The sequence below is a fragment of the Phodopus roborovskii genome, unplaced genomic scaffold, assembly GCF_943737965.1.
Source record: "Phodopus roborovskii unplaced genomic scaffold, PHOROB, whole genome shotgun sequence".
NCBI lineage: Eukaryota > Metazoa > Chordata > Mammalia > Rodentia > Cricetidae > Phodopus > Phodopus roborovskii.
Window position 1 is genome coordinate 9367971 of NW_026126447.1, and position 13704 is coordinate 9381674.

The 13704-nt window shown below is 35.9% G+C and overlaps 1 protein-coding gene across 1 annotated transcript in view; it reads left to right on the forward strand.

Annotated features, from left to right (window-relative positions):
* Kdm4c (lysine demethylase 4C) overlaps nt 1-13704 on the forward strand; it is a 145862-nt gene that overhangs the window by 25276 nt on the left and 106882 nt on the right. The window contains exons 4-5 of the mRNA XM_051188058.1: nt 7090-7283; nt 9544-9593. Coding sequence (XP_051044015.1) covers nt 7090-7283; nt 9544-9593 — 244 coding nt within the window. The remainder of the gene's footprint in view (nt 1-7089; nt 7284-9543; nt 9594-13704) is intronic.

Below are 13704 nucleotides of genomic sequence, written 5' to 3' on the forward strand. Positions count from 1 at the left end.
ATTCTCTTCTGAGGATTGAATCTAGGACTTCAAGCATACTAGGCAAGTGTGCTATCAGTGAGCCACAACTCCAGTTGATTTGCTTTTCAAGATGTCTCAAAAAGTTCTCTTCAAGGGTTTTGAAAATTTATTATAAAGTTTTCATTTGATTTATTGAATTTTTTTATTTGCACCATCATTTCATTTGGTATTTCTTCAATATTTGTCTTTACTGAACTCCATTCTCATATCCTATATTGACTTCTTATTTTATCCAGTTGTCTTTGTTCTTTTGTATTACTCAAGAGTTTATTCATATAATCCTTCATTTATATAAACATACTTATCATTTTTCCCCTCTTGTTTGTGTAGAATGTTTTCTGATCTCTTATCAGAGGACAGATTTTAAAGGAGTCATACTGTAGCCCTGTTTTGTACTACTTGTGTTTTGTATTGGGACTTTCACACCAGGAGTTAGCTTACAGTATTTGTGAGGTGGGAATTAGGTTGCAGTAGCTTTTTGATATTGTTTTCTTCTGTTCAAATTGCATTCAGACCATAATGGTCTATTCCTAGCCCTTCTCTGCAGCAGCAGTCTTTATTCCTGGGTAGATTCACTGTGAAATGGAGTCATATTCAGCTATACAAAGTCACCCCTTAAGCACAAATCACTTCGAGGACTAAAGGGACATTGGTAGTTTTGTGTGTACTATTATATTTATTATTGTTAGCATGATGGAAATAAAAACAAAAGATGAAGAAAGAAAAAAAAAGCACTAACTAGTAGAACTAGTGATTAGCTTTGGGATGATAGGAACAAAAGAGAGGAGGAGAAAATTAATAGAGGGGATTACAGCAGATGTCACACAATGAGAGATGTTTGATTAACAGACTGGAGAGAGGTAAAGATATGCTATCTGATAGTGTGGGACTGTCCCATCTCTCAGGGGCTGTGGACCCTGCAAACTAGTTTGTTGGGAGAGTAGTAAAAAGAAAAATGAAAGAACAGAGAGAGAGAGAGAGAGAGAGAGAGAGAGAGAGAGAGAGAGAGAGAGAGAGAGAGAGAGAAAGAGAGAGAGAGAAAATAAAAGAGAGAAGAAAGAAAAGGATTAATATTGAGCAAGAACAGAACAAGGCTGAGGTGGCTTGCTAAAATGATATTGGGATAAATATGGAGGTAGATAAAGAGGGTGAGAGAGCCTCAGTGTACTTGCCATTTTCCTTGGTGCTGGGAAGTCTTTTGTGATGGGTTATGCTCTTTTTCCTACTGGATCTAACTTTGGCTGTTCAGATTACTGATGTCCTGATATGAGGATGGTTTCATATGTTCATAGTTCATAGGTGGAGCTTTAGATAGGGTCACACCTCTGAACTTTTTGTAAAATGCTGTCACCATCCCTATGCAGCCTTTGACAGTGTCCTGCAAGATGTTTTACATCTGTGTGTGTCACATTTGTATATATTTGGTTTTGCCTAGATTACCAGTTTACTGTACATTGTTCAGATCTGATTCAATTATCCCCTCCTTCTCCCATAGTCTTGCAGTATTCTGTTTGTCAACTCTCAGTGTGTAATCTCGTAACACATGGTGTCAGAGTCCTGAGAATGTAATTCCTAGAGGATCTGGTTACAAAGATACTACTGTATCAGAAGTCTTAGAAATGGTCTCTTCAGTTCTGTCAGTTGCCAGTGTTGAACACCACCAGCCATACAGATTTTTTTTTTCTTTCCTGATTTTTACTTTTGTTATTGCTGTTGCTGCTTTAGGAATGGCCTCTTCCCCACCCTCAGCTGCTGTGTTGTTTCTTCAGCTTTTCCTAGGTTAGTCCGTGAAGAACCCTGTAAGAACATGTTTTGTTGTTTGCCATCTTGTGCCCTTCTTAAAGTTTTATTTATTTTCATGCATTTTTTAAAAATATGTATCAGTGTTTTATCTGCACATATACCTGTGTACCATATGCCTGCAGTGCCTGGGAGGCTAGAAGAGGGCATTGGCTCTCCTGGAACTAGAGTTACAGATGGTTGTAAGCCTCTTTACGGGGAATCAAGCCCATGTGCCCTGGAAGAGCAAGCAACCAGTGCTTTTAAGTACTGCGCCATCTCTCCAGCCCGATTTTATTTGTGTATGTGGGAGCACTCATGCCATGTACATATGTGGAGGTCAGAGGACATTTTTGTGGCGTTAATTCTCTTCATATGTATGTGGGTACTAGGGATTGAATTCTGGTTTCCTCCCCCCTGCTCTGATTAATATTTTTAAAAAAGGTTCATTTACTTGGGTGTGTATGCGCGAGTACACATGCACATGTGGGTGCCTGTGGAGACCAGAAGAAGGTATAGGGATTCTCTGGAGCTCTAGGGTACCTATGGTTGTGATTTAGTAAGAAACAAAAATTCTCTTAATAGCTACGCTGTTTCAGCCTGATTATTCATTACATTTGTTCTTCAACATGTATATAATGTATGCTGTTTGCCTTTCTGCCCCTGTATTTATGGTTTCCTTCTATCTCTGTCAACCTACACCCTCACACCCCCGTTCATACTAGGTCTCCTACTATGCTCATGACTTCCGTTTTATTTTGTAAAGACATTTAGTTTAACTAGGGCAGGGCCCTCAGTTAGGAACATTGGATTAGAACTACCCTTCGGAGCTTGAAGACAATGACTTTTTACTCCCCTTGAATTTTTGTAAATACTTCAGCAGTAAACAGCCAATAGTTCAGCAGTAAAGAGAGCTCTTTCTCCATCCATGTGTGACTTGCTGGCCCCATTCTTGGGTTAATTGAAGGATTCTGTAGGTGCTGTGATTGCAATGGCTATTTCTTGCTAGAAGATGGCATTTTGCAGCCCCTTTTGTCTTCTAGCTTTTAAATTCTTTTTTGCACCAATCCTAGGGTATCCTCTGAGTCTTAAAGAGGATGGATAAATGTCTTGTTTAGGGATAAACTATTGAAAAAGATACAGTTTGAAATCCAGATACATAAAACTGGCCCTCATAAAAATCATTGATGGGCAGTGATGGCTCACACCTTTAATCCCAGCACTTGGGAGGTAGAGGCAGGCAGATCTTTGTGAGTTTGAGACCAGCTTGGTCTACAAGATCTAGTTCCAGGATAGGCTCCAAAGCTACACAGACAAACCCTGTCTTGAAAATCCCAAAATAAAATAAAATAATTGATTTCCAGTATAAGGACTCTTAAGGATAATTTGATATCAATATATTTATAGGTGAGAGAGTTTAGAATACATCCTAAATGACCCTCGGTGTCAGAAACCTAGTTTGTGCTAGTGTGTGTGTCTGCACATGTGAGTGTATGTGCAGAGGCCAGAGGTTGACATTGGGTGCCATAAGATAGGTCTTTTCGTTGAACCTAGGTTATATTTATTCTACTCAGCTGGCTGATCACCCAGCTTTAGAGATCCACATGTCCTCACTCTCCCAGTGTTGGGATTATAGGTGTTCCATTGTGGTTGTTTGAAAGAAAATGGCCCCCAAAAGGGAAGGGCACTTTAGGAGGTATGGCCTTGTTGGAGTAGGTGTGGCCCTGTTGGAGGAAGTGTATCACTGTGGTGGTGGGCTTTCACCTCTTTGCTTAAGCTACACCCAATGTCACAGTTCACTTCCTGTTGTCTATGGATCAAGATGTAGGATTATCAGATCCTTTTCCAGCACTATGTCTGTCAGCATGCCACTATGTCCCAAATGATGATAATGGCCTAAATCTCTGAAACTGTAAATCATCCCATAAAATATTTTCCTTTATAAGAGTTGCCATGATTATGGTGTTTCTTCACAGCCATAGAAACCCCAACTAAGACAGCCATGTTGGACTTTTTCATGTAGGTGTTGAATGTCAAACTCAGTCTTGAGTACTTTGTGCTCAGCATTTTACTGACAGAGCCATCTTCCCTGCCCTTGCTCTTGTGCTACTCTTTCATTAGTCTTGAAGTCTACTGTGTGGTCTGTAGTTTGAATTCCTGGGTTTAGTCTCTTCCTATCTAGAAAATAACTTTTACCCCATCAGTGTCTTAACCGCTAGTTCATAGAAAGGACATTGGCAGATGTGTATTTGAAGTCTACCTCTGCAGGTATTGGCATATTCTGTATTTATATATTTATTTTTCAAAATAGTTCTTTACTTGACACATGAGTTGGCATGTATTGTTTAGTAATTTCTTTTAAGACCTAAAAGTATATGCTTTTCTAGGGAGGTTTAAGCAAATAATTTCTATTTTTTTAATGTTTTCATATATTTTAAACGCACTTTGTTCATATTTACATCCTGATTATTGCTTATTTTTAGCATAAGTTCTTCCTTTGTAGCTTGATTTTCATTGACTTAATGGCTATTATGCATGTCTTTCTGTCCTTGGGGTACCTTAATCAGTATGACTTTTTTTTCTAGTTCGATCAATTTGCTTATAGATTTCATGATGTCATTTTTTTAATGTCCAAATATTACTCCATTATGTAAATATACTACATTTTCTTTATTCATTCTTCTGTTTAGGGACATCCAGTTTGTTGTAATTTCTGACTATTATGAATAGCACAGTAATGAACATGGTTGAGCAAGTAAATGTCTCTGTGGTAGGATGAAGCATCCTTTGGGTATATGATCAGGAACAGTATAGCTGGATCTTGACATAGATTAATCTTCCTGAGGAATTGCCATGGTGATTTCCAAACTGTGTGTATCAATTTGTACTCCTATCAACAATGTATGAGCCATCCTCTTACCCCCTTATCTTTGCCAGCATGAGTTGTCACTTGTTTTGTTGATCTGAGCATTCTGACAGGTGTAAGATAAAATCTCAAAGTAGTTTTGATTTCCATTTCTCTGATGGCTGAGGATGCTGAACATTGCTTTAAGTGCTTTTTAGCCCTTTGAGTTTTCTCTATTGAGAATTCTCTGTTTAGATCTGTACCCTATTTATAATTGTACTATTTTCTTGATGTCTTTCTTGATTTCGTTATGTACTTTGGATAGTAGACCTCTACTGGAGATGTGGTTGATAAAAATATTTTCCCATTTTTCTAGGCTACAAATTTGTTGGAATGATGATTTTACAGCCAAGTATAGAGAGGTGTTTTGCTGGGCATCAAGGAGTCACAAAAGATGAGTCTGAAAGGTGATACTATAGGAAGAACATAAGGTGTCCTGGGGCCAAGTCTCAGGGGACTGTAGGTGGTCTTGGAGGTGGGGCTCAGGGTAGCAGACTGCAGCAGAACTAAGAATAAGTTTGGAGAGACCAGAATGAAGGGGCATGATGGAGGATCTAATTCCCCTACATGAATTTCAGTCTAGTCTCACAGCTGTGGGTCCTTGGTAGAGTGGTTCAGTGAATTGAAGTAAAAAAGAAACGAAGATGTGCTGAAAGGAAAGGCTGAATGGGACTGTCAAGAATAAAGAAATGGGGGCAAGGGACAGATCTTGGGCATGCACAAGGGGCTGAGTTATTAGGAGATGGACATCCATCCACTGGCTAGTAATGTTCCTGTGGGTGCACCAGGACATCTTTAGGTGTTTTATTATGTAGGAATTTCAGTGAAGTGGCTTGTTTATTTGCATAATCATTCAGTTTCAAAATGGTTTTTATATAAATTCATATTTTGTAAAGATTTTCAAATGGACTGAAGTTTGGTTGAACCCGAGATGGAATCACTGTAAATGAGAAAATAAGCTATATAACTTTATTCCACTTTTATGACTCCCTTAAGTTTAAATCTTTCATTTACAAAAAAGAATTTGACCAATTTTCAAACAACAATGTTCCTAGCACAGGGCTTCCGCTGTAGATGGGACAATTGTTTCATGGACTAAAATGTTTGACTGCTTCATCAATATTTTTCCTTAACACAGTGTTAGGAAATGGAATTAGTTTATTAATTAAAGAATTATTTAAAGGCTACAGTAAAAACAGGACAATCCTGAAGTGTAAAAGGGAAATGATAGGAGTGGTTGTTTGGCTCTTTTAGTTCACATAGAAGATTTCTTGCCCCACCCTCCCCTTATAGCACCATGTAGAGGTTGAAATGGATTTAATAGCGTTAGAGATGCCCTGTGAATCTATACGGATGTGCCCAATTTTGAATATTAGAATTTAACTATGAGGAAAGTGTATGGGGAAGACAGTAAAGTTTGCTAAATCATTCTATACAGCTGTGAACAAATAGTAAATTAGTTATTGCCTGGTAAATTCTCTTAAAATAGGAATATTTTCCTGTTTAACATTTTTAGCATTATTTGGTGTTTTTTTTTTTTTTTTTTGAGACAAGGTCTTATGTAGACTAGGCTGGCCTTAAAACTGGCTATGGAGCTGAGTTTTTATCCTCTTGGCTCCAATTTCTAAAGTTCCAAAAATTAGGCATTTACTACTGTTCTAGAAACTTCAACAAAACAAAACCCTTTTAATTTTATACCAGTAACTATTTAACAGTTTCTTTCCACCACCTGCCTGGGGTTTAAAAAAAAAAATAAAACTATTCCAGCAGTTTTACCAGAATTTAGATGAGGTGTTTACAGCTGAAATTATGTATTTAAATTTATATGCTGTTATTATTTATTGAAGACTATTCTGAGTACAGGGTGTATGGTTTGGAAAAATGTAAATTTTTCTAATAATGAAATTTGTAAAATGGACGTGACTATGGGAGGGATATAAGAAGATATCTTTTGTAATGAGTTCTTAAGATTATGTTTCATATTGAATAGGTCCTTGGAACTAATGTGCAAATTAGAAACAATAAAAACTTTCAGCTTCCAAATTAAATACATGCCAAATATAAGTATCATATCCCAGGTTATCTGTTTTAAATTGAAGGTGACTATTATTCTTTCCTTAAGTAGCTCCAAGTGGGAAGTGAATCCTTACCTTTACTTTTCTTTGAGAATCAGGCAGTTATTGGATGTAATTTTACTTTGATAATAATATAGAAACACAATTGATAGTAATTGTATGCCTCTACTTTTGAATAAGTGTTATATTTTCCATTTAAGTAATAAAACATAGCAGTGTAGTATTTGACAAATGGCTATTTGATTGATAAATGCTAATTAATTTTCATTTACTAACATTGATTTTGCTCTTACTGTCTTGACTGACTAGGGTGTTGACGAATGGAATATAGCTCACCTAAATACAGTCTTGGATGTGGTTGAAGAAGAGTGCGGTATTTCGATTGAGGGTGTAAATACCCCTTATCTCTATTTTGGAATGTGGAAAACAACATTTGCATGGCACACTGAGGACATGGATCTCTACAGCATTAATTATCTACACTTTGGGGAGCCCAAGTCTTGGCAAGTCACTTGTTTTTCATATTCACAATCTTTAGAGTTGGGAATCATTGAATGTTGTGCATTATTGAAGAGAATTATTTTTTTGGTAGAGTGTAAGGAAGCTTTGGATTATAATTATATAATCATTCTTTCCTTCTCTGATTTTTAAGTAGAATCTTTAATCCCAGTGGTTTCCTGTGGGCATTTTGTATGCTGTGGATTAACATAATCTTCATCTCAAATAACTTGTGAAGCACCTTGCTTCTTTGAGCATTTGTTAGAGGTTATGTGTGAGATAGGCATTAAAAACTTGACTTCTTGGATGCAGAAATTTAAGAATCTGTTGGTTCAGCTTCCTCTCAGTGACAGGCCTCGTGTGTGTGTGTGTGTGTGTGTGTGTGTGTGTGTGTGTGTGTATAATTACGTACAGGAAGAATAAATCAGGGTCCCTATTAGCGCTCCTTAGGAAATAGTGTTGGTATGAATGACACATACTTAAGTTGATATATTCTGTATATATTTATTAAGATGGAGACCTGAACTCATAGTAATCCTCCTTTTTTAGTTGGCTGAGTGCTGAGTGAGATTACAAGATGAGATGACAAACTGGTTTTATAAGTGGTTTCATTATATAGCCCTGGCTGGCCTGAACTCACTGTATAAATTACATGGGCCATAGACTTCCAATGATTATTTCTGTTTCTGCCTTTTTATGTATGAGGATTAGAGTCATTATATATATGTGGATGTGTGCGTGCGTATATATTTATATATATGCATATGTATGTATGTATATATATATAAAATGAGTTTAAAATGTAAAATGAATTATATAGCCCTGTCATTATACATTTGTAGTTATTGCTTATGAGTAATACTAATTATATTGGTTTGTTTTTAGTTATAGTCAATTTCTAACATAAATTCATTTTTCTCTAATTCATACATAATTTCAGCTGATATACAGACAGGAGCATGTGGTCCATCTTTTTGACAGTATAGGAGAATCCATGTTTTTGATGCTCTTCTGGACACTTCTCACTCTTATTTCACATAAGAGAATAGCTTCTTCCAGTTTCACTTTGAGAGCTTTGGAATGCTTTGCATAACACATATCCCTTATATAATTTGTGCTATAAGTCTCAATGAACCCAAGAGAACATCCTTTCTGAGGAGCTTCACATTGGATACTTTCACTATCAAATACATTTTTAAGCACAAAACCACCAAAAATATTTAAAAGCCCACGATCGAATTGAAACTAGAAAAGCAATTAGCTTAGCACCAACTTTCCTTCCTTTTGTCCTTTCCCTTCAGTCCTCTGAGTACACATGTGCATGCACTTGTACCCATGCACACACAGTAGATATAATTCAAAATTACAACCAACATTTTCTTTGAAATAATACCAAAACTCACCAGTTTCCAAAGAAATAAAAATCCCTATGTCCAGAAATAACTACTTACTAACTGTAATGGAGGTTCACTAGGTTTAGATTAGGGTTTACTAGTCTTGAATTTTTGTTTCTTGAACTTTAAATTATAGTTGATCTTTGTAATTGGATGTTTTTCGCCCACCTGCCAGTTCCTCAATTACCACAGAGAGGCTTATATTAATTGAATGCTCAGCCAATAGCTCAGGCTTATTACTAATCATCTCTTACTTTTAAAGTTAACCATATTTCATTTTCTTTTTTCTTTTCATTTTTTTTTTCAATTTTATTTTTTACATTCCAATCCCTGTCCTCCCCCCTCTTCCCGCTTCCCCATGTTCCCCTACCATACCTCCCATCTGCTCCTTGGATTGGGTAAAGCCTCCCCTAGGAAGTCTACTAAATCTATCCCATCATTTCCTCAAGGTAGGACCAACAGTTAACCCATATTTCTTATTTACATTCTGCCATGTGGCAGTACCTTTATTAGCATGGCATGTTCATTGTACATCTCCTGCCCTCTTTGTCTGGATGACTCCTTCCCATCATCCTTACTTTGGCCTGTCTATGTTTCTTGCTTGGCTGTTGTCCAATCAGCATTTTATTAATCCAATTTGAGTGACAAATCTTTACAGTGTGCAAGAGGGTTATTCCACAGTAGATTTACACATTTAAGTTGGTAATTTATATTTTGTGTGAAAGATACTGGCTTTTGTGATTTCTTCAGTTCATCTAAGTGCAGTTTAGTATTAAATTTTTATAAGTCAAGGTATTTAGAATAAATATCATTCAGATACAACCTAAAATATTATAAACATATGTTTTCTTATGTATTCTTAACATTTTAGGTATGCTATACCTCCGGAGCATGGAAAGCGACTTGAAAGATTAGCCCAAGGTAAAACTTGCATTCAATTTCTTACCTTATGTGATCTGTGTTTTGAGGTAGTTCAGCAGTTTATTTACTCTGTTTATAAATGTATATTCTCTTTAAACTGTTGATTTTTAAATGTTGCCTAATTAAAGAACATCATTTATTTTCATATTAATTCATGATGTTACATAGGTTTTATAATGATTTTAGCTGATTGCTAAAATTTCATTGGGCAGTTAGAATTTCAATCAATTTGGCTTTTTCTAAATTTCTTTCTTAAATAATGTTGTACTTAATTTTGTTTGCTAGCCACCCTTCCCCAAAAGATATAAGCTGGTCATGAAATATTTGTAATAGTAATTAGAGATGAAATTGATAACTGCTATCAAGCATTCATCCTTTTTTCAGGACTCTTGATTGAGCATAGCACTTCTGCTCAGGTACTATATATGTTAGGCTTGCCTTTTATTGATAAGACAAAGGACATTGTACATCCATGTTACCTACTTTCACTTAAAAAATGAATTGAGGACATGGAGAAAATCATTGGCTTGACAGTTTGAATGGAAGATATTAATAGCATCTATAATTTATCTCCTTAATCCAAATGATAGGAAATATTAGAAGGAATAATACTGGATCACCTTTGTAAGAAGCAGTATTGTAATTTTGGAGGCCACAGTGTCATTTTTTAAAATGTATTTTATTAAAGTAACAACAGCAATTTCATTTTAATCTTTAACTTAGGGACTATTTTCATGAATACTAATGTAGTTGAATAACATTAGAGTATAGTTTACAGCAAGATTAGAATGCATAGGCAATGAATGTTTTGTTAAAACAAAATGTTGAGCTTTCTATTCTCTTTAATAAGTATTTCAACATTTGTATTAACCTCATTGCCAAAGAGCTTAAAGAGGAGCTAATGTCAGCTTTATAATGTGGGGTCTAAAGTTTATCTACTGTAAAGTTTATCATGTAAACTATGATATCCCACAAACATAATGGATCAAGTTTTTAATCAGTATGGTTGACAAACTTGATAAATAAAGGAGAATGTGAAACTAAAACTGTTTTACAGTATTATTTTGAGAAAGGAAACAAATGAAAAGGCAGTGAAGGATTTGTGTCAATGACCAGATACCAGTCAGATAATTACAATGATAAAACAATGCAGTACATATTGTAGAGAGTTATAGACTATCTAAACAACATCTGATAAATAAAATAATGAGCAGGTAGAGATACTTTCCTTTATCTTGTCTGTATACCATAATCATTATAGTCACCTTTTATGCATGAGTGCTTTCATTTTTGATTTCTCATGAAATCTTGATTGACTGTATGACACCTAAGGATATATTCCCCCAAAACTATCAGGCCTGTATTTAACAAAGCCAGGAATTGAATTTGCTTTTCATTTTGCTGTCAGGAGCTATCTTTGTTGTGGGGCTGCAATTTGAGCCAACCGAGCTTCCCCAAGTCCGTACCTGAGTGGGGGAGTGTGGATGAGAGAAAGGCTAGGTGTAGACAATAAAGACAGACAGAGAGACAGAATAGCAGTTAGGAGGGCAGATCAGTCAATACTGAAATATCACGAGTTTATTATTCACCACTCTTATATACCTCAACCAAAAAGGGGAACACAATATCATGTATATGGAACAAACAGACTTCCTCATTTATTCTAAGGGTTTAGTAACCACACCTTAACTCCATCTTCTTATTCCCTAGCCTTGAGGTCAGGAGTAGCTACACCTCAGATTTAGGTCTGTTGTTGTTTAGATTAAGACACCCAAAACATCCTTCTGTAGCCACAGCTTTGACCTTTATGTCTTAAAACTTGCTGACAGCTTTGAACTCTCTACCCTTGTGCCAAGATGGGAGTGCAGCCATCTTTATGGGCACCCACAATTTGCTTTCCCATTTTTAATTTGTGTGTGTGTGTGTGTGTGTGTGTGTGTGGTGTTGATTATCTTCCTCAATTGCTTTCCATCTTATAAATTTAGGTTGGGTCTTTCTCTTGAACCCAGACCTCCTCCATTTGGTTAGCCAATTTGCTCAGGAATCACTTTTATAGACTGGCTCTAACACCTGATTGACATACATGGATTCTGGGGATCAGGCCTTTGGTCTTGGATAAACAAGCACTTTATCAGATGAACTACCTCCCTAGACATTGCTTTCTAATTTATGCATCATCCCCTCCCCAGTATTATATGGACATGGGTATAATAAAAATATACAATTGTCTGCTTCTTGTGTTTATCTGTGATGCCATTGCATTCTTTCCACTGTTTGGTTTGACATAGTTGAATACCCAAATCTGGGAAGAGAATAGAGTCATAAAATTTAATAAAAAGTGATAGATCAAATGGTTTTCAGTTTTTAAAATGCCCACATCTCACTGTCAACTTTTTATAGAAAAAAAAAAGCAATTGTTTTACTGTTAAATTGATTTAAAACTATATTGAAGTGAACTGGAAATTTCATTTTTAAATGAAAATGCATATTCCATTTGTCTCTTATAGTGAATAAAATACTGTTAGTTAAAAATAATGAGATCAACTTGCTTGCATTCTTGAAAATTTTAGTAACTGAGAAAGGATGTATGATTTAGGATGATGTATGCCAGTTTGAGAATGTGACTGACTACTAGAGAGTGGATTCTTCTGTTTGCCTGTGACAATATGTAGTCTGTCACCTTTCTTATTGTTTGAGCAGGTAGTCACATATAAATTAAGGCTTTGTAAGTTTGTATTCACTCAATTATTTATTTATTTTATTTGACAGGTTAGTACTATGTTGCCCATGCTGTCCTCTATCTCCTATATTCAGGTGATCCTTTTGTCTCAGACTACTGAGTAGTTGGTATTATAGATCCCAGCATCTAGCTACTACCTTATTTACAATTGCAATATTCAACAAAGTAGGACAGAAGGGTAACTATTAGGAAGGAGTAATAAATGAGTACATGAGTAATAGTTAGAGACATTTGTGCTAGCAGTCTTGAAGCCCAGGGAGTAGACTCTTTTACCTTGATTTGTAAGCATTCTTTTACTGTAGTGTAGATAAAGTTCTCTTGGTGGAATACAACCAGCCATCCTCTGTATTTCCTGATATTATATTCAAAGTTTGCCATTTTTTGAGTAGTCATTCTTAAGAACCTTGCCTTGGTTCTTCCAGTGCTGTCGAGAGCAAACAGCATAGCTGTAATATGATCAGCAAGTCATTTTGATTAAGAACATGTTTGAAATTGACTTGTGTTCATACCTTTCTCTTTAAATTAGGATGATGCACTTTTATTATTTCAAAGTGGTAAATATCATTCCATTAAAATGTCAGTTTAAAAGTGTCTGACTTTGAAAAGTTGATAAATAAAATAGCCCTGCCTCTAAATAGTTGATCTTAAGGGGTTCTATTAAAAAAAAAAAAATGTGCTGGAGAGATGGCTACGTGACTCAGAGTACTTGCTCTTTCAGAGGTACTTAAGTTCTAGACCCCACATTGTGGCTCACAAACCTTCTCTAACTCCATTCCAGGAAATCTAACATCTTCTGACCACTTTGGGCACTGGGCATTCGTGTGGTTTATACACACACATGCAGGCAAAATGTTCATGCATATAAAATGTGTTTTAAAAAAAAAGTAGTTCAGTGATAGACCCATCTTCATGCCTTTTCATGGGGAGCAGGTGGTGATCTAGTTCTATCACCTTGATTTTATTTGCATGTAAAAAGTAGTTGGGAGACATTAAGAACAATCCCTTCTCGTATATGGTAGTTCATTACTTTCTAACAAACTCCTTCAGGATTTGGGTTCCAGGGATTAAACTCAAGTTGTCTGGCTTGGTGGCAAGTACCTTAATCTTGTCTGGCTTGGTGGCTTTACTTTAACCTGTTGAACCACTTAGTGGTCCTTATAAGGAAATCTTGCTAAGAAATTTCATCTGTCCTGAAAGTATTTCCTAAAATTGCAATATTTACTTAATTTTTTTAAAATTAAAAGATTTGTGAACATTAGGTCTTACCGTAAACTTGCTGTGTGGAGTGTGACCTGACTTTCCTGCCTAAGCCTGCCAAATGTTAGTATTATAAGCATGAGACACCACACAACATCTCATAGTTTGTTCTTT